Genomic DNA, 23,915 nt, shown 5'->3' on the forward strand with positions numbered 1-23,915 from the left:
ATGTATTAATTGCATCACCAATAAACACCATTTACTGTCATGCACAGTAATTGTGTAGTATAAATTGCAAGCATAACAGCATATCAAGATGCAAAGACCCCCCATTTGAAAAAAACTAAGTAGCACAAACGTCTTTCTGCGATTCTCGATTCCTTTGAACTGACCCACAGACGAGGGGGTTTTGTGCCACTGTTGTGAGAAACTGTATTTCACACTTTCTACTTGACCTGAATTATTTTTACATGTGTATTTCCAGCTAGTTCCTTTGTGGTGAGTTATCACGCACGAGTCTTAGACCCTATTTAAACTTCAGGCTTTTTCATTTTATCCCATCTGAGAGTCACTAACCTGATTTGCTGCTGAGTGAGAAGCTGAGTGATGATGGCAAAGCTCATTGTGTGTGTCTCTATGCTGCTGGTGCTCCTAGTGGCGCTAAGTCAAGGCAGTAAGTATGACTTCAACAATGATTTACTGGCCATTTTCTGTCACTGATAATATTGATTTAAGACATTTGAGTTGTTTTATTTTAGATTGTGTTCTCATTAAATGTGTTACTTTGCCATTTCTTTGCTAAAATGTCTGTGATTCTGTTCTTCAAAGATCCGTTGAAGATGAAGATGAAGGCAACTTGCTGCACACAGTACCATGAATCTCCAGTCCCACTCAGAAGGCTGAGCTACTATATACAACAGGACATCACACAGAACTGCAACATTTATGCAATAATGTAAGAAAAAAGTAAAAGCAACTGAAATATAAAGTACATGTTAACTGTCTGCTCGTCTATAGTAATGTCTGAACCTTTCCTCCTCTATTAATACAGTTTCATGACAGTGAGAAACAAAGTTGTGTGTGCAAATCCTGAAACAGAGTGGGTGCAACGTGCCATCGAAGTTACGCCTGAGTAAGTTATAAAACACTACACATGGTAGATTACTGCAAAACTACAGCCAGGATTCAACAGTCTTATGTGAATCTAATGTTTTATTTAATTACTTTTTAAATAGAAGATCTACACTCATGAAGGTCGTCTGAAGAAAGCAGCTTAAAGACGCCAACACATTACTGTACGATGGCCCTTAAATCTGACATTTTTATATCACCTTATGGCTAATAAAATTAATATATAGACTATATCTTATTATTTGGTGACTCTGTGGTAATGCTTTTAAGTGCTTGCTTTTATGATTCCTGTTGTAATTTCTTCATAATGTTGCTTGAGTGACTATACATTAGCATACAAATATACTGCAAAAACATAATAAAAAAACTTACTCGCACTGATGAACACTTTGTTGTTTCACTGTTTTCAATTAAATCTGATTTGAAGAAGAAAAAATAAGAACCATTAGGAGACACAGTCACATCTAAGGGAGGAAGAAATAAAATACTGCAAGAGTTATAATATAATACATAATATTATATAGTAATATTAAATAATAGGCACACGGTCACTTTGTGTGTCATTCTCGGCGCCAACAGTAGGCGGCGGAGTTCACCAGCACAGGAAGGATTCACCACGACCGGTCGGCTGCTGGGTGTCCGAGCTAAAAACATCTGTTTTTATGCTCCGTGGGATGATATGTCTGGTTTGGATATAACTAACAGTTAGCCATAACATCCTGTTTCATGCTGACGGGGAGAAACCAGCGGTGGTTATGCTTTTTTAAACTAGTTTTAAGATGAAGAGAGATGGAGATGCTAAAGCTGTGCAATAAGCTAGTTTCAAGCTAACCGCAGCTAACGGCTAGCTGCTGAAGAATGACAGCTGTGAGGGGAAAGATGCTGAGAAGTGGCGGAGAAAGGTAAGATATACAGGTCCAGACATGCAGTTATCTGCTTTATTGCCAAGATGATATTATATTTAGATGTCCATCTTCTTGACATTTCTCTCCTGTGTTACAATTGTGAGATTAAGTCACTCAGCCCAATAACAACAAACTAAGCTAACGGTGTACCACTATATGAATATAGTATCATATTATGTTGTAGTAGTAAGATCATGGGGAAGTTAAACTTTATTTGATCCTGTCAAATACCTAAATTATTAAAACAAGCAATCAGGCACAGATCAACCCCTGATGTACACGTACAGCAGGTTCAGGTTCATGCCAGCAATATATGCCCATAACCACACTTATGCAAAATTTAACCAACATACACCCACAAGGCACTAGACTGCTAGGTACGCATATCTAAAAATATGAGTCGTCTAATACAACAGTCATTCAGCAAATCCTGCTTTGAGTCAGTGATAGTTTTATTCTGCTATACTAACAAGTGTTTCTAGTATTTATCCAGCCCATTTATATTGCTAAAGGCCAAATAACCTCTCTGTATAAAGACATACAGTTCAACTCAGCAGCTCAGACTAGATTTCCAAAAACAAACCTTCCTACAAAAACTACATAATCACCCTTAAAAAAGAGGGTTCTGTTTCAGCAATGTTGTGTTAGACTGCATTAATTTCTGCTAGATGTAGCTAATAAATTTACAAATGACAGCATAATGTAAATTTTATTTTGTTTGTTTGTTTTTAGGTGTAACATAAGTGAAAAATCTGCTTGGAAGCAGTGAGGATGTTTGCAGCAGGCTGACGATTACCCGCTGACCCAGCAGGCACCGTCCAGGTTGAGAGGAAGGACGAGCCATGTGTGGGGGCAAGGCTCTGTTTGAGGACCCGGACTTCCCCTCTGATCACACTTCTCTGCTCTCTGATGGCTGCACACCCATCGCCAGGCTGCAGGGTGACATCACATGGCGACGGCCGCAGGTTAAATGTAGTTTTAAGGATAGTGGGAAATGCCAAAAAGAAGGTTAAATGTTTGTGTAATTTGTTGTTGATTTCATTTCCCCAAATAGTTCTTGACCTTTTTGCCTGGTGACGCATTCACGTGTCAACAAGGACAGGTTGATTTATTCAAATAAAGAAAGATTCCTGTAGTCAGGTTGTTGATCTGATGGTTAAAAAACTCGAAGTTACAGTTCAGTATTTCACAAACTAGATATTTTTATTATGTTTCTATTTGTAAGTCTACCAGAATCCAAACCTGACAAAATGAGCATGATAAAAATTTGTGACTTTAAATTCTCCCATAACACCAAAATGGGAACGTTTTCTCCAAGTCAGCATGTCGAAGTCCTTTGTTATTACAATTTCTCACCTCCAGGAGATCTGCCAGTCACCAGAACTCTTCCCTGACAACATCAACCTTGCTCATGCTAAACAAGGTTTATTAGGAGACTGCTGGTTTCTCTGTGCCTCCAACTTCTTACTTACAAACAGACACTTGCTGAACAAGGTTAGTGCAAAACATACATCAATTATTCTGAATTTTATGATGTGTCATTGGTTAGACTAAGTTACAGTACAAGCATGTCATAAGCATGTTATCTACGTCCTGTACTACTAGAGTAATTTAGTCCATGACTCTCTGCAGGTGTTACCCTCAGACCAGCCACAGTGGGGGGACAGCAGGTACAGGGGCTCCTTCCAGTTTCGTTTTTGGCAGCTGGGACATTTTACAGAGGTGATCATTGATGACCGCCTGCCCTGTATTAATTCCAACCTCTGCTTCTCACGCTGTCAGTCACCCACTGCCTTCTGGGTAGCCCTGTTGGAGAAGGCCTATGCAAAGTAAGCAGCATGTTTACCTGCCTTATCTGTCATTATACCTGGACCATGAACTTTCATGTAGGATAGGAGTTAGGAGTTTTTTGGTAGAACTTTTGAAAAGTATCATGAGCCTGGTCATGCTATCCCAAAAAAACATTTAGTGAAGTTTGAAAATTCCTTCTGTTTATTTAATCTTCTCTAGGCTTCATGGGTCATATGAGCAACTGTGGGCAGGGCAGGTATCTGAGGCCCTGGTGGACCTGACCGGTGGTCTGGCAGAGCACTGGAGCCTGGGAGACTTTGGTTCAGATGGGGAGCAGAAACCAGAACAAGCCAGTGACCAGGTCAGCAGAAGAAGGCTGGACCTGAAATTTCTGTACCCAGTGAAAGATGAGTGTGCACTGAGCTGCTCCACTCACAGCAGCCCTGCAGGTCAGAACAGCTTTTCCTTGCAGATAATCCAGTCTTTTGATCAAGTCTAACATCACCTAATAAACTCTTTGCCCTGTTTTAGGCACAAATGAAACAGGTCAGTATCATGCTCTGACTGTTATGGAGTGGTTGGATGTGAGGATTGTGTCAGGGGGTGTAGTACGACTCCTCAGGATCAGAAATCCATGGGGCAGATGTTGCTGGGGAGGCACCTGGATTGGGAGGTAGGCATGTCTGTCATCATTAAGATCTGTCTGTTGTAGATGTGTGCAACCGCACAAGGCCTTTTGCAAAATACCCACCTACTGTATTTGTGTACTTGTGTGCTAACCATAATCACATCAAAGATGCAAAGATGCTTTGCCACTATGAGATGGATTCAGACCTCAATCAGTGCCATAAATGCAATGGAATTTACTCACTAAACTTTACTACTTTATTAACCATATCAACAAAATCTGAAGTCTGCAGAAAGTTAAGGGAAAGTGCCTTTTGAGCCCCTAGTGGACTTGATTAATTGTGGATTTGGACCCTTTTTTCGGTACTGACATCCAACCTCAGTCTACATGATATCTTTGTGCTTTGTCTCTGCAGTGGTGCAGGTTGGAGCTCTGTTGACCCTATTATTGCTTTAGACCTACAAGCCAGAGTGGCCGAGGGTGAGTTCTGGTTGGATGAGGCTGAATTCATGTCTCAGTTCGATGATGTCACAGTGGGATACCCTGTCAGTAAGGAGGGACACTTAAAGAGCATCTATACTGGTAATTATCTTTATCTTTATCTCTGATTTCTGATTATTTTTCTTGGAGCCTTGTTTTAACCTGACTTGTCTGTCATACAGGAAACCTGTTGACCCACAGCCATCAGCTGGCCGGCCGGTGGATAAAAGGGTACTCTGCTGGTGGTAATCGAAACAGCAGCAGCTATGGTACTAACCCAAAGTTTTGGCTCAAAGTATGTGAAAGAGGAGAGGTACTAGTTTCTCTGCTGCAGCATAGAAAATTGAGAAACAGGGAGAATTGCGCACAAACACAACTTGACGACAGCAAGAACACAAAGCACCAGCACTACCAGGCCATTGCTCTACACATGTGGAAGGTTTGTGCCATCACTAACATGCACTAACAGCAAGTGTTTCTGTGTCAGTATCTGTGTGTCAGTTTGTCTGTTTTTTTTATGTCACCAGGTAGAGAAGAAGCGTTTTAATCTGGGCCGGATGTTGAATAAACCTCCTTGTGCTTCTACTCACTGCCACACATATGAGAGGGAGGTGGTTCTTCACAGGCAGCTTGAGCCTGGATACTACCTGCTGATCCCCAGCACCTACAAGCCAGGAACTGAAGCCCGGTTTCTCATCAGGGTCTTTTCCTTCTTTTCCACATCGCTCAGGCAAGGACCAGTTAATGGGAGGAGAAATAAACAACCAATAATTGTTATTTTAAAATTTGAATGTATTGTTTATTTCACATTCTCAAAGTTCAGGTAGCTTCAAGAAATTAATTTATAAACACAAATTAGTAATTAATCTCAGATTAATTATACACCTAAACGAACAGAGCCTATATTTCTTTTAGCTTCACGACCTGCCTTAGAATTGGATGTAAGTAAATAAGCAGTGCCATCTGCTGGTCATAGAATTTACTTTTTGTCTTTTAAAAGGAAGTAAACTCACTTCAATTCCACCCTGCACAATTTACAAAAGATCGATTTTTTTTTAACTGTCATGAATCACTTTTGAAAGTGTTTGTAGAATTTCTAATGTTTCTGGTTGAATAGTTTTTGACATATACAATATTTTTGTTCTCAGTGTCCTGAAAAGCCCAGCACCTTCACTGCCTTTAACAGATGGGGAATGGGAGACCAGTTACTTCCGGGGCTCGTGGGTGGAGGGGACGTCGGCCGGAGGAAGCAGGAACTTCCTGTCTCATTGGAAGAACCCCTGCTTCCCTTTTACAGTGGGTGGCGATGACCCAGCGGTGATGTCAGGACTGAATGTCAGGATTACACTGCAGCAGAGCCGCCCCGACACTGACCTTTATCCTATTGGCTTCCACATTTATAAGGTCAGGCACATATTAGTGCCACGGATTAAAAAAATGCTCTTGTTATACTACTGGATTGTATAGATAATGGCAATTTCTCTAATAATGACTGCAAGCTGCCATTTCTATTCATTCACCTGATTTTGACTTCGTACTATGTGCAGGTACTAGAAGGGGTATCTGTGCAGACATTACTGAGCAACGAAGACCCTGTGGCCAGTTGTGTACCCCACTGTTACACCCAGGATGTTAGTCTAGCCTGCTGCCTACCTCCTGGAGCTTACACCATAGTACCCTCTACTTATCAGCCCGACTGCTCTGCAAACTTCACACTCAGCATGTCTCGCAGAATACAGAGGTTGCCTTTTGTCCTTTATTTTAATGCTCCAATTTAAATGTTATTACACAGTGTGATTATTGTTGCACTGTCAGGAATAATAAGGTGTGTTTGTCTCTTTCAGGAAAGTGGTGAAAAGCCAGGAGAGATTGGGCACAGCCATTCAGGAGGTTTGTATGTTGTAGGGCTGATAATGATGATTTTTAGCAGCATGTGTGACAGATGAGTAATTGCTTACGTCAGATATTCAGCACAAATACCAAACATTTACTATCGTAATGCTGAGTATTATTATGAATTGCATTCTAGTAGATTATACTCTACTTTCTTGTCTTGTCTTAGGTCTTGCATTGTATTCGAACCCAAATAATTCTTAATAACTCAAACGGTTATGTTTTAAGGACTTGCAGGGCAGTAGCTTAAGACCATGTCCTGTGTCAAGTGAAAGTTCAGTGTAACAAATTATGCTTCTGTAGTTCTCCATTTTTTTAAGTCTGTAATTGTGGTCAGAAGATGGCAGCACTGAATAATCCCCCTGTCTAACCGTGTCTCTCTCTGGGCGGCAGGTTTCTCACATCTCTGTGATGCAAAGCTAGTTTTCTGGGACTGTTGCTTCTCCACTGGTGTCGGCTCACCTCCCTGTGCCTCTTGGCCCATGATGAAAGAACCACTTCTCCCATCTTCCCTCACCATTGAAGCAGTGTGTGTGTGTCTATCTATGTGCACCATGGATGACTGAAAAGCCAGGCAGATAGAGAGATTTAGTGGGAATGTGTGTGTCGGGAATCCTAGAAAACCCTTTTATCCTGAACCGCTGAGGCTCAGGGCTGATGGGCAACCACTCATTGGAGATTAGGACATCAGAGGTTGTCGGTGGGCTGGGCTGCTAATGAAGTATGACAGGGCTAGCTGGTGTAAACAAACAGCCGCCACTGAAGAGGGCCGCCACTGCTCTCGCTCATTCACTCACTAGTGTGCTTGCCGGCCTGGAACAAAGGGCCTTCTCATGAAAGTCCTCACAGAGGCACTGGGGGCAAGGGGCGAGGGGATGGTCTGTGACAGCAGAGCCAACCAAACCTCACCACACCATACCGTGCCATACCATGCAAGTGCTTCCCTCCCATCCCTCACATCCTTCAGATGTTGTGTTCCTTTCTTGGCCGGCATTGCTTGTCTCTTGAAACAATCCTCTGTCTTCACACCAGATCCTCCTCAAGAGTAACACCACAGTCAGGCTGGACCAAAAGAAGTCTACTTGGTTCATGACTCCACCCTCACCTCTCAGTCTGTGCCCCAGACTGGGTCCACAGCTCTACAAGGACCTGAATCAAATCACTGTTTGAAGTTCCTGCAAAAACCGATGACAAGCAGGCGGTTGGGAGGGATGAAAGGAGAGAGTCGGCACATCAGAGGAGGCTGCTTCATATGAAGAAGCCGCCGTTTTCTGATGAGGCTGCGTGTGTGTGTTGGTGTGTGTCTGCCTGATTGTACCCCCATCTCTGTGTGCTGAAGTCATAGGATCTGTGATAATTCACTGGAGTCAGAATTACACTGATTAGAGAGGTACTATACTGTGTTTAACATGTGTAGAAGTGAATTGAATGAAGTGTAATGAATAAAATGTTAAAACATAACTTGGTGTTAATGCGTCCCGTGTTTTGATACGAGTTTTAAACGAACACATCTGGAGGATCAGCCCGGTGTCACTCCTGAGCTGCGCACGCTCGAAACTACAACACTGCGTGCGCGTACATGTGCGTACTGTGTGCGCGCCGCCGTTCCTGCGGAATTCAGGAGGCTGTCGTCGGACTCCGAGAGGCACTCACCCAGAAGATAATGAACAACAAATTTGACGCGTAAGTTACCAGAAATATATGTGAAATATCGGCCGGAGAGTGAAGACCCCGGCTCCGCTGTAAATCCTCCGGTAAACGTAACGTTAATGAAGCTGTTGCGTTGGCTGTAGAGAGGTGTGTCAGCCTCATTGCATGGTCCAGCGTGCTGTGTGTGGTTAAAACCTCACACGAGAGCGGGAAACATACACAAACAAGTGCATTTAAATTAAAACAACGTCATAACTGAGCGAAAAGTGTATTTAATATATGATGTGTATTATAATAGGCAGTGTGCTGTGTTGTTAGCCGTAGCTTAGCCTTGCGGAAGGCGGATAGGCCACGAGTCCTCGGAGTAGTAGTTGTTGAGGGGCGGGGGAAGGTGCACTCAGACTCGGGTCAAAGTAGACGTTATTGCCCTAACTCTCCAGAGAGATGGCAGGCAGCGTGTTACAAGCTGTTCACTAGCTTAGATGAAGGTGGGCACACGGCAGGAGTAAAGTATACGCAGTTCTTATTTAGATGTCCCAGCTAAAACGAAAGAACCGTGAAACATCAGCAGAAAGCCTGACCTTTAATTAAAGTTTCAATGACGAGTTTAGGCACGAATCGTTTCTGATACTTGATCTACCCCATTTATGCCAAACGCTGCACACTCATTGTTAGAAATACCTGTTTAACTCAGTTTAACAGTAGCAGAAATTGCAAAGCTAGCTCACCTGAACTGAACTTTCAGACCTTAGACAGAGTCAGGTACATATTAGTAGACTGCAGCAGAAGTAAAACGAGTCCACTACCAGATCAGTTTAGTGTAAATCCCCTTTAACTTAATTCGTTTAGAGGTCACTGAATTATAGAGAACAACCCAAATCCTCTTTGAGTAAAATGAAAGAAACCTCAGACACGACTGGGTTCAGGATGGGTGGACATTTGCCTTAACAGGTCGAGTTGAGTGGAAAGAAAAGCAGCAAGAAACAGGTTTGAATGACCTATAACTGCATGTTAAAAATGTACAGTGAGTCCAGGAATACCTGCAGAAAGGTAGAGAGAGAGGCAGGACAGCAGAAAAGAGAAAGGAAGGAAACAAGATGCAAGTGAACATGTAGAACAATGAAGTAAATAACATGTAGTAGAGGCATATAAATGTGCACAGTCATTGCATGACAAACCGTTGCTTATTTTGCTGCTTGTGTTTCCATAAATTTCAGTTTGAAAGACGATGATAGTGGAGACCACGACCAGGATCAAGGTTCACCAAAAGACAGCGAGAAGGAAAAAACTGAAGACGAGGACAAAGAGCAAAACACTTCCAAGAAAAAGGTGAGACCACTAAAGAATGACTCTTAAATGTTTGCAGCTTCTGCATTTAACTGTGTATCTTACTTGATTTCTTTGTCTGCAGATGGTAGTGCCAGGTGCTGGAGAACACCCTCTTCAATACAACTACACCTTTTGGTACTCAAGACGCACCCCAGGAAGACCAGCCAGTACTCAGAGCTACGAACAGAACATCAAGCAGATTGGCAGCTTTGCCTCAGTATGACACTCCTTGTGACCTCTTTTTAGAAAAAGGATACAGTAGAAAGGGGTGGACACTTTAGCCAGCCACAACCTTATATACCATATTTATGCTGAATCCCACAGTTACTGATGTAGATGTTTCTTGTTCTTTTAAAGGTGGAGCAGTTTTGGCGTTTCTATAGTCACATGATCCGGCCAGGTGACCTGACAGGTCATAGTGACTTTCACCTCTTCAAAGAGGGTATAAAACCCATGTGGGAAGTGAGTACACATTGACAGAAATTAAAATAGGACTTAGTGAGATCCTGTACACTAAAAATTGTATCATGTAATACATCAAATTTGGTTTTAAAAACAAGAGGCTCATTATAAAATCTTGCATGTGTCGTGTTTAGGATGATGCCAATAAGATGGGTGGCAAGTGGATCATCCGTCTGCGGAAAGGCCTAGCATCTCGGTGCTGGGAGAACCTGATACTGGCCATGCTCGGGGAACAGTTCATGGTTGGAGAGGAGATCTGCGGAGCTGTAGTGTCTGTGCGCTTCCAGGTAGACCCACCAGCAGACACACATCTGTTGAATATAATCCTCCACTATCTACTTTAACACACTCAGACCTGTCTCTATGCTTGCTATCCTCAGGAGGACATAATCTCCATCTGGAACAAAACAGCTAGCGACCAGGCGACCACTGCCCGCATCAGAGACACGCTGCGCAGAGTCCTCAACCTACCTCCCAACACCATCATGGAGTACAAGACACATACAGACAGCATTAAGTATGTATGTCTCTTCGTTTTATTATTTTCTCTCCAAACACTCTCTCTAACACTTTAATGTATGCATGTTCACAAACATTAACATTTTCTTACCGAATAGGCAACGTGTACTTACACTTTAGATGTAATGCATAAATGTTGAACCATGCTAATGTTTCTCGCAGTCTCAACTGATCAGATGTAGTTTTGTTCAGTTATGGACCAATTCCCTTTTTTTATCAAGCATTAATTGTTAATAAACATAAGAGGTATTACACGACTTTCTAGCCATTTAATATTAACAATTGCTCCCTAATTTGTTCATAACACTTTGTGTCTTTGTATATTTTATACCAGAAAAATACTTTCCACTTGATCATGTTTATGTGCTTTTGCTGTAATATAGATAACTGTGAATTTCCCATTGCGGCAAGATTTTAGAATTTTTTTTTTAGTTATTTTGAATGATGATGTGCTGCATCCTCTCTTCTTTTCAGAGCATGGGAAGACTTCCATGGTCTGGTGAATGCTAGTGGTGGACGTTAGCCCCTCACACAGCCAACCTCTGCAAGAGTAAGAATGGGTGCTATTCTAGCTCAGAGTGACAGTAGTTTGTCTCCAACATCACACTAATGTTGTTCATCTCTGTTTGCCCTGTGTAGGTGTGTGTATATGTAATGTGTTGGGGGATGACGAGTCCAAGGAAGGATACTTCTGCGCGGACTGGCACTGTGTTATATGAAGACAGAGCAAAAGTCAGGAACAGAGGCGAGAAGACCTTCTTTGTGTCAAATTGGAAACAGAAAAGCCTTTCAGCAGAACACTGAACCAAGCTGAAGAGAGAAATGTTATTTTTTAAATCAGCCAGATGGGAACGAAGCCTCCAGTTTTTTTAATTTTTTTTTCTTTTAAAGCAAGTTGTAACATCTGTAACTTGCCACCAAAGTGGGGCCATGTGACTGGTGTTTGCGGATCTAGTCATTAGCTGTTTTTGAAAGTTTACTTGACAAAAAAAACAAAAACCAAACAACAACAAAAACAACTTGTTTATAATCCTAAAACTTGGCATAACATCAAACTTCACACTGCTGTTAATCTAAGTACATGTTAATCTGTTATACTGGGAAACAAACAGGGTTGCAAGTAGATGTTATTTTATTACAGTGCTGTATTTTAACTACAGTTCTTCTGGTCTTTTCGAAGTAAAAAAAATGTCATTATTGTGTACGGTGTATTTGTAAATTGTCAGCTTCAAAGATCTCTTAATTCAACCGGCTATGACGCTATATCTTTGACCCAGAAATCGATCCCAAAGGATGAGGGACCATTCTGTGTTGAGCAGAAGGTTGTATAACCAGCATCTTTAAAATGGGCTGCCAAGCTGCCTAGATCACTGTGCCTGGCCTCGAGCCTGACCCGAACCAGGTTTCCCTGCTGTCTGTTTTGTCTTTACCCCGCCTTTAATGAATCCAAGGAACGGGCTCTTCTTTTCTGTCCTCAAAGGTGTAAAGGAGTGAGAAACACTGACCATGGCTCCTTTTCCAGCTCTTAGTAAAAGAAATGAAAGTGGGTGCAGAGTCAGGGTCTGTTACAGTTTTTAACAATTACTTGGCTTTTTTTGGAACAATGTCAGGAAGGTGCCTATAGTGTGTTGGAAAAACTGTAATGCTGCCCATGTTTGGTGATGTGATGATGGCTACAGGTGTGTGTGCGTGTGTGAGTATCAAAGTAAAGAAACGCTGTTGGATGTATGCCTGATGGATTACAGCAATAAATGTCAAATATGCATCTGCTGCTAAAGTTGACTCTGTGTCGCTTCTTTCAAAAATTAATGCTGGAATACAAGACTCTGTTTCACTTCTGTTTTTTAAAGTAAAAAAGTATTTGGTGGGAGTGGCCTGGTCTTTATCCCAGTTGTCCATTTGCAACATGTCGCCTGGTAAAGCTTGGTCCTTCTCACTGATCAGCTCATCTCAAAGAACATGTGATACTGTAGAGAATATTAGAACAGGTGAGTTTATCAGTGAGGGACTACAATGATTGGAGAAAAGCCATCACTGGTACATCTAGGATACGATTAAGTTACGAAGCTATTTTCTGAAACTTCAACCTTTTATATTTACTGCACATTTTACTGATAATATATATATAGAACACTTATTCTGAAATAATTTTATGAACTGAGTTACATAACAGAAAGTAGCTTCCTACAAGATAATAGAAATTATTATGCTCACCAACAAGAAATTGGCTGCCAGCAGAAGCAGTTTAGTGTCTGACTCCATACTAACTGGTACTAGAGAAGTGAAACAGTACAGAATAGTACAATTACTCGTTTGAAAGTCCATGCAGTAGAAAAAACGTGGGGTACTAAAGAGGTTACATTGCTAAAAAACACCACCAGGTGGTGTCAATGTTGTCTGCAGTAAAGCCATTGTTATCAGCTTTAATTTCAAATTTATGAAACATGTCTGTGAATCATATACACGTGGGAACAATTGATGAAAAAGTAAAAGCAGAAGCTATCACAGATTATGTTTTGCAAAATCTGTTCATCGAGCAAAACAAGTAACGTGAAAAACATGTTTTAGCCATCATGCTCTGGGAAGTGAGAAAGATCTGTGGAAAACATGCAGGTTATGTTCTGGGTAAAGTTATTTCAGTAAATTCTGATTAGTTTTATTTGGCCTTTAAAGGGGAACATGACAGAAAAAAGAACATTTGTTTGATCAGAACCATTTCACAAAGAACATTGCCTGAGATAGACTCACCATCCATCCCAAAATATTCGTGGTCCATGTTCTGCTCGTCATTAAAGCCAGGCCATTTCTTCCATATTGTTCCTATTTTCTCTCCAATGTTGGAGACGATCTAGTGCATGATTAAAAACACTGAATCAAATTACACTTGCGGAATCAGAATTTATTTTTGAGCTGCTTAAATATCATTACCTGAAATTGCTGATTGGAGAGACAGCGGCACGGACAGCAGGGACCCTGGATTCTGAGTGTTGATGTTCCCTCTGCATCACACACGTCCAGGAGAGGGGTGAACATGCTCCACCTGACAACACAGTCGACCAACACAAGTCCTCACATAATTATACAAAAAGCAGCCTGGCAGATCCACCGGCCAGTACGTTACACAGTGGTGCAGCCCAGACTCGTTGCTGCCATGTTTAGCTGTTCAGTAGCACCAGATGCACTATTTACTTTTTATTGGAAGAGTTGAAATATAGCTACCAAGTATGTAGTCTCTGAAACTCCTGCCAGATCATCCTTAATTGGACATGTGATTTCCACTTTTTAGTATTTTGGTTTGATTGCAGGAGACTGTCTTTCCTCCCATTTAAGGGATGCCACATTCCTTCCTTCCCAGTCTAGTGTGGCTCTGTCAGTGTGTCTCTAAGCAGTCAGCTGTTTTGTGCATTAACCCCCCACCCCACCCAGGTTTAGACCGTACCCCAGCTGTGTGGAACACTAACAGCTCTCACTGCTATTTACAGACAGGCCTGGGCATCATACGGTGGTTCAGGGTGGCCAGAGGCCGGGAATGACATGGAAAAAGGCTCATGTAACAAGTTGTACAGTCTGAGAATGTAAAGCATTACTGTGAGTGCTACAATGCTCTGAAAGTGGGGGAGTGGGGGGGATATCAAAGGGTTAAAGGGTTCATCCACCCAAATTACATAAATGAGAAATAAAATAAATGAAAACAATTTAACAGCAAGATATCTGTGTATAAATGTGGCAAAGCTAATATTATTCTTTTATTCTTCTTTCTTTCTTATTCTAGTCCATCCTTATTGGTATGTATATATTTCAGTTGAATTTACAAGTCCACATTCAGTAGTGGAAGAAGTACCGATTCCTATTAATGAAAGTGTTAATATCCCTGTTTAAAAAATGAAACTTGCATTTCTCAGGTAAAAGAAGCTGTAGCAGCAGAGTGCTACCAAAATGAAACGATCTTTAGTAGATAAGTAAGTGTATTTTTCACAAGAACAATTAAAACAGATTCATATTGTCCTACCTCTGGCATACAGTGCCAATAAGATGTTTTTGAGGTGTAAAGGCCTTGATCTCCATCAGGCAGCAGCCGAGGCAGCAGGCGTCGACCCTAAGAGGCCTTTCAAAATAAAAGACCTGGCGGCCCTGACAATCAAACCCCCGCAAGGTACAAGCCCGAGCTGGACCGCAACACTGGAGGCACACACAAGAGCTCTCTGACAGGAGGGAGACATCAAGGCCAGTCTGAGAGAGCACTAAAAACAGCACGATTCAGTCTATGAGTTGCAGATGAGATGGATGTTAGCCGTACCTTCCACAGCCAGAAACAACTGTGATCTTCTGCCTCCTGTGGAAATGCTGTAGATTCTCCTGGGGACACACTGTGGACCTACGATGAGGAAACACTGATCTCTTTAAACAGACCGCTCTCAGCACTGTTCACACAGCAACACACAAATGCACATATATTTGATACCTTGCAGCTCTGGTCTAGCAGCAACATGAATCTGACTGACTGTTTCCAGCATAGATCTAAAGTCTGATCCTGCTGGACCTCCAGGCCTCCACTCCTCCACTTGCTCCTCAGGTTCCCAGTCAGCAGGTGTTTGGTGGAGTCTGTGTTCAGGTGAGTGACAGCGGTTCTGGAAAGCTCTGAAGATCGTCTGGATGTGCCTCTCTCGCTCCAGTCGGCCAAAGGGAAGAGGCTGGTTGGTTATCACTGACATGGCTGAAAATTATTTTTTAGGTTCAGCCTTGGTTGAGTGAGTCAGATCATGCAGACTATTATTGGCATCATGAGGAGGAGAAACAGACTATAAACAGTAGTTATCACAGTATAAACAGACTGATAACTGTTGAGCAGCTGAGGTCTTGTATGAAGCAAGAACAGAAAAGTATAATTACAAGGAGAGGTAAACGTTTCTGTCCCCACTTCAATCAAACATGCTTATTTTCACCAAATAAAATTAAGTTTGTCAGTGGAAACATTTAAAATCTTTTTTTTTTTTTTTGTACTGTTCCTGGGGAAATCTTCAAGCAAACTAATAATTTACATTTCTTTCTTTGCCTTTTTTAAAAAGTCAGACCTTTCGCAAATGGGGATTTCATATTACTAAAACTAAGAAAAACTGCTGAAAAAGTAAAAGAGTTTAATTTAGAAATCAAATTATGACCTCTAAGGTGCATCTCATGGACCTATGTGAATGAAAACTAATCAATCAATTTCAATCAATAATAACTTTATTGTTAAAGAGGGGCAATTGCTTCCATGACACATGACGCAGAGAAAACAACACACTTTCACCACAGTATTCTCTCTGGCTCATGACTACCTAAAGACAGAGCCAGGACTACTTGTTCATAGATACAGTAACTGAACTGAATCTTCTTTTTAGTTTAAAAGTATGGATAGCCATTAGCTGCAGAAATCCTCAGAATATAAATGTTTTTTTACATCTGTGGAAGCTATTTTTTTAATTTACAGGAGAAAATATTGAAAAACAATTGCTCCTCTTCCGTACTGCAGCTCTGACAGCAGGTTCCCTGGCAGCAATATCAACATCCTCCTCTCCGGTCAAACAGCCTTACAAAAAACCTTACCCTCTTTTCAATTCACATCACACACATTTCTGTTGCACAGTTTGGTTTCATTCAGCAGCTACATGCAACTCTAAACTGTATATTCATCCACAACCATAGTCTTATTATTGTAAGTAGCTCAACCTACTACATCCTATATATGGAAACAGGAACAAAAACAACAACAAAAAAAAAATCTAACATTTAAAGTATTGCTTACCACCTCTGTTCATCCTTCAGGAATCTACACACATATTCTGGGAAGGAAGAGCGAAGGCAAGAAGCCACGACTTGTCATGATGAGGAGGGGTTAAGCACCAGCCTCTTTACCACCTCTGTGTGTTTGTGCGAATATTCACATAGCAGTGTTTGACTTTGTGACTGTGTGTGTGTCAGGAGCTCTCTGCTCCTGTCCCCCACCTCACCCACTGACTCTGTTTCCATCCCAACCAGCCGGATCTGCCTGTTGTTGGTCCAGAAAGGCACTACTCATCCATGTAATTGAAATCCTGCTACTGGAGGTGGAGGGCTGAGCAACAGGTCTGTGTTTTAGGGGTGAGCCTGGGGGTGCCTTGAAAAAGGTGTAATCACAGGATTACAGAAGTACTTTTATTGATAAACGCATTCATTTGGAGGATTGGTCAGTAAATTACTTTATTTTATGGTCACATATCTCATCTGACACCAGATAGCATCAATATGTCTAAAATGTGAAATCAACAAGTGTGCAGTGGCTCCTTGATCACCTAGAGCAAGCATGTTTGGCTTTAACCTCTGTTATCGTCCATACATCTACACCAACAGTAGATGTATGGAGAAGACACCTACAGCTATAGCCCCTCCATTGTTTCATGTGTGTACTGGTCATTATTTAAAGATCAGTGGATCTTTCCACAAGTGGAGATTTCCACTTTAGTTGATGGGTGGACTTGTTCACCCAAGGAAATCTGTTTCTATCCTATTGTCCGTTATAGCGGTGAGATTGGTTAATGGAGGGAGATACTTCTTTGGATCCCCAAGGAAAGGCGAGGAGGGGGGCTGGTTGAAATGTCCCATGAGGAAGATTCCAATAGTGCCAATAAAAAACACCAACGCCATGACGACGAAGCAGGCCCTGTCAATCACACGTGCAACCAGGAACCACTCTTCATTCTCCTGAGGTTAAAAAAGTTCAGAGATTATTACAGATGTTGATTTAAACATAAGGACACGAGTACATGCAAACAATGTGGGCTACATAGACAATTGGAAATTTTTTTGCAGAAAACCTGGGCTGATTAGAAGAGACGACAACCATCCCGCTTTAGATGATGCTTCTCTACTATCTAGAAACATGACCGAGTTTATTAGACGACCTAAACCTTGACAAATCAAAGTGGAGCCCAGGACGTAGAGACGCAGTCTTACACACCGCTCTGCAGGTTGCTTACAGCCGTCAGCCGAAACCCCATAGAGACAGTGTCTGCTCCCTGACCACCTAAATTATATAAATTAAAAACTAATTCATAAGAACTTAATAAAAAAATAAATATTCATGACTACTGTCACAGAACAAAATAAAAAGAAAACAATCAAATGTCATTTGTCTTACTGAATCCTGGCTGCAGCAGGATGAATATGTCGGCCTGAATGAGTCGACCCCCTCAAGTCATATTAAACAACATGTTCCTAGAAGCACAGGTCGGGGTGGAGGAGCAGCAGCAATCTTCCACTCAAGCTTATTAATCTACCCCAGACCTAAACATAGTTTGAATTCATTTGAGAGCCTCCCTCTTAGACTCTATGACCCAAACTGGAAAAATCAAAAACCAGTCCTGTTTGTTATTGTGTACCGTATCAAAATGTCATTATTATAGATGTTTATCTGAAAACGCTGTTAAGGAACTGATTCCATCTTTTATGTCAGAGCCATGTACCAACACAGAGGAGGGCAGTCATCCTAACTTTACTCGCCTGGAAACACAGGTTAATAATATATAAAAAAGCCCTCTGTAAAGCTAGAACCATGCATTAGTTCTTATTAATAGAGACAAATAAGAACAACCCCAGATTTCTTTTCAGCCCTGTAGCTAGGCTGACAAAGAGTCCTAGCTCTGTTGAACCTAGTAACTCTCAGTAGAACAATGAATGAATTTCTTTACTAATAAAACTGAGTTAATTCCAATAATTAATTAATCTACACTGTAAACATGAAGATGATACATATTAATACATGTTTATTTCCAGAAGACACTAATCAATTAATCAAACTCTAAGCGTGCTTAAAAGACATAAAGGCCTGGATGTCCTCTAATTTTCAGACAGACAGAGGTTGTTTTGTTTGGCCCTAAAAACCTCAGGGACATGGTGTCTAATCATACTATTACCTTAGATGACATTGCTTTGAAGTAATACTGTAAAGAATCTCTGAGTTACACCAGGATATCTACTTTACATCATACATTAAAGAAATTTCTAGAACTCACGTCTTCTTCCACCTGAGGAATATTGTTAAACTTAACAGCATTCTGCTTCAAAGTGATGGGGAAAAACTAGTCCATGGATTTGCAGCTTCCAGACTGGATTATTGTAATTCACTATTAATAGGATGTCCCAATAAGTCTTTAAAAAGCCTCCAGTTAATCCAAAATGCTGAAGCCAGAGTTCTGACTGGAATTAATAAGAGAGATCGTATTTCTTCTACATTAGCTGCTCTCCATTGGCTCCCTGTTAAATCCAGAATTGAATTTAAAAATCATCTCCTCACATATAAAGCTCTTAATACTCAGGCTCCATCTTAGCTTAAAGACCTTACAGTTTCATATTTTCCCAGCAGAACTCTCCCTTCTCAGACTGCAGATTTACTTGTGGTTCCTAGAGTTTCCAAATGTAGAATGGGAGGCAGAGCCTGTGTAACCAGCTCCCAGTTCAGAAACCCTCCCTACATGTAAGACCAGGCTTAAAACTTTCCTTTTTTATAGAGCTGATAGTTGGGGGTGGGTCAGGTAACAGTTATTGACCCTACTGACCTGCCCAGCATTTTTGCTGCTTGTTGTTGTTGTTGTTGTTTGTTGCCTCTTGTTCTTTTCTCTCTCCTCTTTCCACTCACCCCAGTCGAGGCAGATGGTCGCCCACTACGAGCCTGGTTCTGCTGAAGGTTTCGTCCTCTAAAGGGAGCTTTTTTCCTCTCCACTGTCGCCTAGTGTTGCTCAAGTAGGATTGTTGGGTTTTCTATATAATTCTTATTTTGGTCTAAAACCTTAAACACTGTAAAGTGCCTTGAGGTGACTTCTGTTGTGATTTGATGCCATACAAACAAAATCAAATTTAACTGAAAAAAAAAAAAAAAAATGAACATGTACAAATGCAGCACTCACATTTTGGAAGTTGCTCTGTTGCTTTGCAGTTTCAGCTATGTGTTTGCAGGAGGCCACACACTGCTTCAGCTCTGGAGACGCCTTAGCCAGACTGACACCAAGCTGCTCAGCTGTGCCAGCTTCCAGCCCATCATCTGCAGGCACAACAGACCAACATCCATCGAGTCACATATAGGAAACAATTAAGTTTACACCTAAACATACACAAAGTCATTCCAATACCGCACTTACGTAGTTTCTCTAATACTGATTTCATCAATCCATTTCTTTCTTTGAGCCTGGCAAACATGAGTTCAGACCGAGCAGTTTTTACTACATATTCCTCCGCCTTAGTGATGAGAGTCATGGAGCTGCGGCGTCGGCAGGGAACCAGGAACACACCATTCCTGTCTCTAGTATGAGGTCCACTGTTTGCAGTTATTGAGCTGTTGTCATTGTTTGGTGTCCACGGCCGCATCTGCATCCTCAGCAGTCGAGGCAGGATGTTTAGGAAGATCTGAAAGGTCAAAGGGTAATCCAGTGGCAAATAGATTCATGTTGACGTTATAGTATGTTTGCTCAGCAGCTACTCAATTGAAATTCCATTTAGAGGACAGACGGTGTGGCCACACAATCACCTTTCGGACTTTGTCTGACATTTTGTGAGTGTTTGGGGTTCTCAGGGAAATGTTGAGGACTATCACACAGTTCATCACCACCATGGTGGTCACTGACATCACAAACATGATGTACCTGCAGCCAAAAGTTCATAAATCCCATCATTAGGTTTGATTAGTTAATTGAATTAGTCTTTTTCAGTGGCTGAACAAGAAAGCTGAACTTACTTTCCGATAAGAGGCACTGCCTGTGAAGTCTCTGGAACCTTCTTAGCGATAAGGAGGAGAAACACAGTCTGACCCAGAAGATTGATGATAGACATGGTGCACTTCTGGCCACCAGCTGCAACAGACAAACCAATATTCAATAAGACAAGTGTTGTGTAGCTGAGTATGTCACGCCTCAGATTTTAATGATGACATCTTGGAAATCCTGAGCTCTGACTACACAAGATTAGAGCTTTCAGACACACAAAGTGAGTAAAAAACAACCTTTGGCAGGTAAGTAGTAGACAAGCAGCCCAAGGGAGGAGAAGAGCACACAGGGAACGATGATGTTGATGATGTAAAAGAGGGGCTTTCTCTGGATGATGAGGAAAAAGATCACCTCCTGGTACTCCAGCTCATCTTCAGTGTAGTGAGTGTTGACCACCTTTTTGGCTGGCCTGTGTTTAATGACCCACTCTCCATTCTCTAATGAGAAAATCAAAATTTCATTTTTATTCTATGGTAAAAAAAAAACATTTGACTGCATTTTAGATTCTTGTGGTAATGGTTTTGTTTAGTAAAAATAATTTAAATGCTTCATATGACTTTTGAATTTATCTGTACCGGTGAAAGCCTCCGGGTCAATATCCACCCACTCCATCGTGTGGTTTCCCTCCTCTTTCAGAACCATCTCGATCTCATTGGCACTGTATGTCCGAGAGCTGAACACAAGGAGAAACAAGACATCCGTCTCCACAACAAATGCAACCGTCTATTCATCTTCACAAGACAGCGTGATGAAAAGGGACGACAAATGAACAAAGTGTTGCTCCTGGTTTGGTCTGGATTCTGTTTAAGCACAAAGGAGCCTGATGGGAACTAATGGTTGTGACTCCAAACATGTCTACCCCTTATTTGGAGTTACCTTTGCCTTACCTCTTGCCTGCATGCTTGGACTTTTTTTGTTGAACCTTTTGTACATTTCAGTTATTTCAAGTATTTTTATTATTGGTTTAATAGCAGTGTACACGTTATACTTCTGTATCTTTAATTTTTCTAATCGTTATCTCATACCTGTCTATTAATGGAAACTTTTGAAGGACACTGGATGAACCTAAGTTTTCTAAATGACAAAACAATAATAGAAATATAGTATGTATTTTAACTTGTCAAAGCCCAAAAGATATAATCTCTACTCACCGGAAGACCATGGTGCAGTTCTGCCAGTCAAAGGGAAAGTAGTTGACAGTGATGGTACAAGCACTGCGGTAGATTGCAGGAGGCAGCCAGTACACACAGCCGTTTGGAGACACCAGGGCATTGCAGTAAAGTGCTACTTCAAACTGTCCATCCACACTGCAAGTGAAAGGAAAGAAGAAAAAGATGAGAAGAAAGGTTTATCCTTGACATGTCTGATGTCTTATACCCCACATAGCTTCTTGACTGAGCACATGTGAGACTTATTGAAGGGTTGTGACACTCACTTGTTCTCTAATATTATGTCTGGCAGCCAGATGCTCTTGGAGGGAACACGTAGCTGAGAGGTGATGTTTCCATACAGAGCTGACCTCGGTGGTTGATCCCATCTGAGCCTGTAGTCACACCATTGCTACACACGGAAACACAGTGTCTTAATATTAGTTAACATTCACCATCAATGCAGAGCAGATGAGGGGTGTGTGTGTGTGTGTGTGTGTGTGTGTGTGTGTGTGTGTGTGGTTACCATTTCTATCCAGACACAGGTCGTCAGCGCCTCCTCCTTTTCATTCTGTGGAGAGATAACAGTTTAGGAAACACGGTTTACTCATGGGCCTGTGCAGCCAGTGGCACTAATCCAAATCACCTGACGGAGTGTCACCCACTAGGGAGATGAGGTTGGTGAGTGTCATCTTGATGTCAACCCGAGTGATGTCGCCGTTCTTCTCCATGGGTCGAATGTTCTTGTTGTAGTCCTTCATCAGATCCTTGTACAGTTCCCCTTCAAGGTTTACGGCTGATGCTACAGATGAACCACACACAGGTCAGAGCAGGAAAAACATGTAACTCTAATGCACCAAGATGAGTACTCCTCAGCCAGTCAACACATTTGTGCTTAAGAAAAAAAGAAAAAAGAAAAAGAATAATACTGTGGAGGAGCTTTGCAAAAATATTTCTTTGCTGATGTAACGAGAGGTTTCATTCATGGAGGTTTCAAATAAGGTTGTATCTAAGACTGCACCCTTTAGTCTAAATAAGAAAGAAACCTTTTAGTTGTGTTGTGGGAAATGTACAATCCGGTGTTTTTAACTTGTGTGTGTTGGGATATTACTAAAAGTTGGGACATTACAGCCTCTGCTGCTTCTCTTTTGACCATAATGCTTTTATCTGCCCTCCATCATTGTGGACTTGTGATTTAAAATCTCTGGATTGCTCCTTTAAGATGAAAGTCCCCTCACACCATAGTCTTGAGCAGATGACCGATCCCAGTTTAATTTTCACTTTGTTGAAACACAAATTCACACAGAAATCAAGAACAAATAGTTATTCTATCTAGAATTATCTTAGCCCTGGAATAAGGTCAACTCAGGTCATTTAGATTTCAAACCTGCACACTTAACCGAACCCTGGCTGACGAACGCAAACTGAACTCTTGTTTAGGTGGTTTTCAGAAACAGTAGATATAACAAACATATCACAAAATAATTTTTTAAATATTTGTTTGATGTTGAATATATATTACAGTAATTTCAGCTGCTTTCCAATGCTCAAGCAACAACACTGATGGTCCCTGGAGTTAAATGAGTGATAAACAGAGTCTATTGTTACCATTCTAACAATAGAGAGTCCAGTAGAACACATTAAACACATACAAACATGGTACCATGTAAGAAATGAAGCCTGATTAATCAACTCTGTGTGCTGCCGACAGCCCTGTTGAATAACACACCACTATTCAGTAACAATATATAGATATTATTATAGATAACAGTTTTATTTTTCATTTACTGTATTTTTTTTTAAATCAGTTAAAGTTATATTTTGTACTATTTACAATTGGCAATTTGTATATTCAATTAAATTTATTACAATGATGAGCCAAACATAAATAAGGTGCCTTCTTGCAGTATGGCTATAAGTCAATTCAAATCCTGCTTCACAAATTCACACCACAACAACTAACAAGGTACCGTCTCATTTCTACCAAATGCAGCAGTGACTAGCTTAGTCAGCATTCCTACCTGCAGCAGAAATCATTAACACCCTTACGAAGAGTGACAGCGAGAGCCGAGAGCCAGAATCCATCGGTGTGTGTTTGTGCCGCGCCGTCAGAGACAAAACTGTGGTCACTAATCTGATACACATGGACACTACTCGAGAGAACTGCTGCCACTTGGTGTATATGTGTGTGCGAGTGTTTGTTTCCCAGCAGATGTCAGGGGTTGGGGTTGATGGGAAGGTTGGGGTTTAAAGGAATTGTTGGGGGTTGGTGGGGGAGTTGATGATTGTTATGGTTAATTCCAAGAGTGTATTTCCAGTGCTACATAGCCAGCTGTCACAACACACACAAACACACACACACACACACAAACTTGACTGACGTGCTCATAGTTCAGGCATTGTACTCAGGACATGGCTGCGCTCCAGTGTACAC

The 23,915-nt window shown here is 41.4% G+C and overlaps 5 protein-coding genes across 6 annotated transcripts; 3 read left to right on the plus strand and 2 right to left on the minus strand.

Annotated features, from left to right (window-relative positions):
* Positions 1–210: 210 nt before the first annotated feature.
* ccl20a.4 (chemokine (C-C motif) ligand 20a, duplicate 4) lies at positions 211–1,288 on the plus strand. Its single transcript, XM_026374930.2, has 4 exons — positions 211–445; positions 601–727; positions 824–904; positions 1,008–1,288. Exons 1-4 carry the CDS (start codon positions 379–381, stop codon positions 1,033–1,035), a joined length of 303 nt encoding a protein of 100 aa, XP_026230715.1. The 5' UTR covers positions 211–378; the 3' UTR covers positions 1,036–1,288.
* Positions 1,289–1,513: 225 nt separating this feature from the next.
* Positions 1,514–7,771, plus strand: capn10 (calpain 10). The gene is made up of 13 exons (XM_026375299.1): positions 1,514–1,805; positions 2,541–2,773; positions 3,171–3,302; positions 3,441–3,637; positions 3,819–4,048; positions 4,131–4,272; positions 4,643–4,809; positions 4,890–5,146; positions 5,235–5,437; positions 5,856–6,111; positions 6,255–6,448; positions 6,552–6,597; positions 6,994–7,771. The coding sequence occupies exons 2-13, from the start codon at positions 2,651–2,653 to the stop codon at positions 7,021–7,023; spliced, it is 1,977 nt and encodes a 658-aa protein (XP_026231084.1). The 5' UTR covers positions 1,514–1,805; positions 2,541–2,650; the 3' UTR covers positions 7,024–7,771.
* A 385-nt stretch (positions 7,772–8,156) lies between these two features.
* On the plus strand, positions 8,157–12,351 carry eif4e2 (eukaryotic translation initiation factor 4E family member 2). 2 transcript variants are annotated; one of them, XM_026375415.2, is made up of 8 exons: positions 8,157–8,283; positions 9,468–9,579; positions 9,662–9,796; positions 9,937–10,041; positions 10,176–10,328; positions 10,422–10,562; positions 11,035–11,110; positions 11,200–12,351. In XM_026375415.2, the coding sequence occupies exons 1-7, from the start codon at positions 8,180–8,182 to the stop codon at positions 11,068–11,070; spliced, it is 786 nt and encodes a 261-aa protein (XP_026231200.1). In that variant the 5' UTR covers positions 8,157–8,179; the 3' UTR covers positions 11,071–11,110; positions 11,200–12,351. The 2 variants fall into 2 exon arrangements, with proteins under 2 accessions (XP_026231200.1, XP_026231199.1); XM_026375414.2 differs by having other exon boundaries at positions 10,422–10,558.
* Positions 12,352–12,435: 84 nt separating this feature from the next.
* Positions 12,436–15,272, minus strand: LOC113172446 (phospholipid scramblase 2). Its single transcript, XM_026375416.1, has 7 exons — positions 15,023–15,272; positions 14,858–14,935; positions 14,570–14,762; positions 13,489–13,600; positions 13,309–13,408; positions 12,775–12,833; positions 12,436–12,527 (listed from the first exon to the last, which is right to left on the minus strand). Exons 1-7 carry the CDS (start codon positions 15,270–15,272, stop codon positions 12,501–12,503), a joined length of 819 nt encoding a protein of 272 aa, XP_026231201.1. The 3' UTR covers positions 12,436–12,500.
* An 842-nt stretch (positions 15,273–16,114) lies between these two features.
* Positions 16,115–23,595, minus strand: chrng (cholinergic receptor, nicotinic, gamma). The gene is made up of 12 exons (XM_026374939.1): positions 23,503–23,595; positions 22,147–22,283; positions 22,008–22,052; positions 21,769–21,893; positions 21,485–21,640; positions 20,909–21,006; positions 20,570–20,770; positions 20,306–20,420; positions 20,099–20,213; positions 19,713–19,977; positions 19,482–19,615; positions 16,115–17,280 (listed from the first exon to the last, which is right to left on the minus strand). The coding sequence occupies exons 1-12, from the start codon at positions 23,564–23,566 to the stop codon at positions 17,059–17,061; spliced, it is 1,677 nt and encodes a 558-aa protein (XP_026230724.1). The 5' UTR covers positions 23,567–23,595; the 3' UTR covers positions 16,115–17,058.
* Positions 23,596–23,915: the final 320 nt, after the last annotated feature.

Source organism: Anabas testudineus, chromosome 17 (genome assembly GCF_900324465.2).
Source record: "Anabas testudineus chromosome 17, fAnaTes1.2, whole genome shotgun sequence".
NCBI lineage: Eukaryota > Metazoa > Chordata > Actinopteri > Anabantiformes > Anabantidae > Anabas > Anabas testudineus.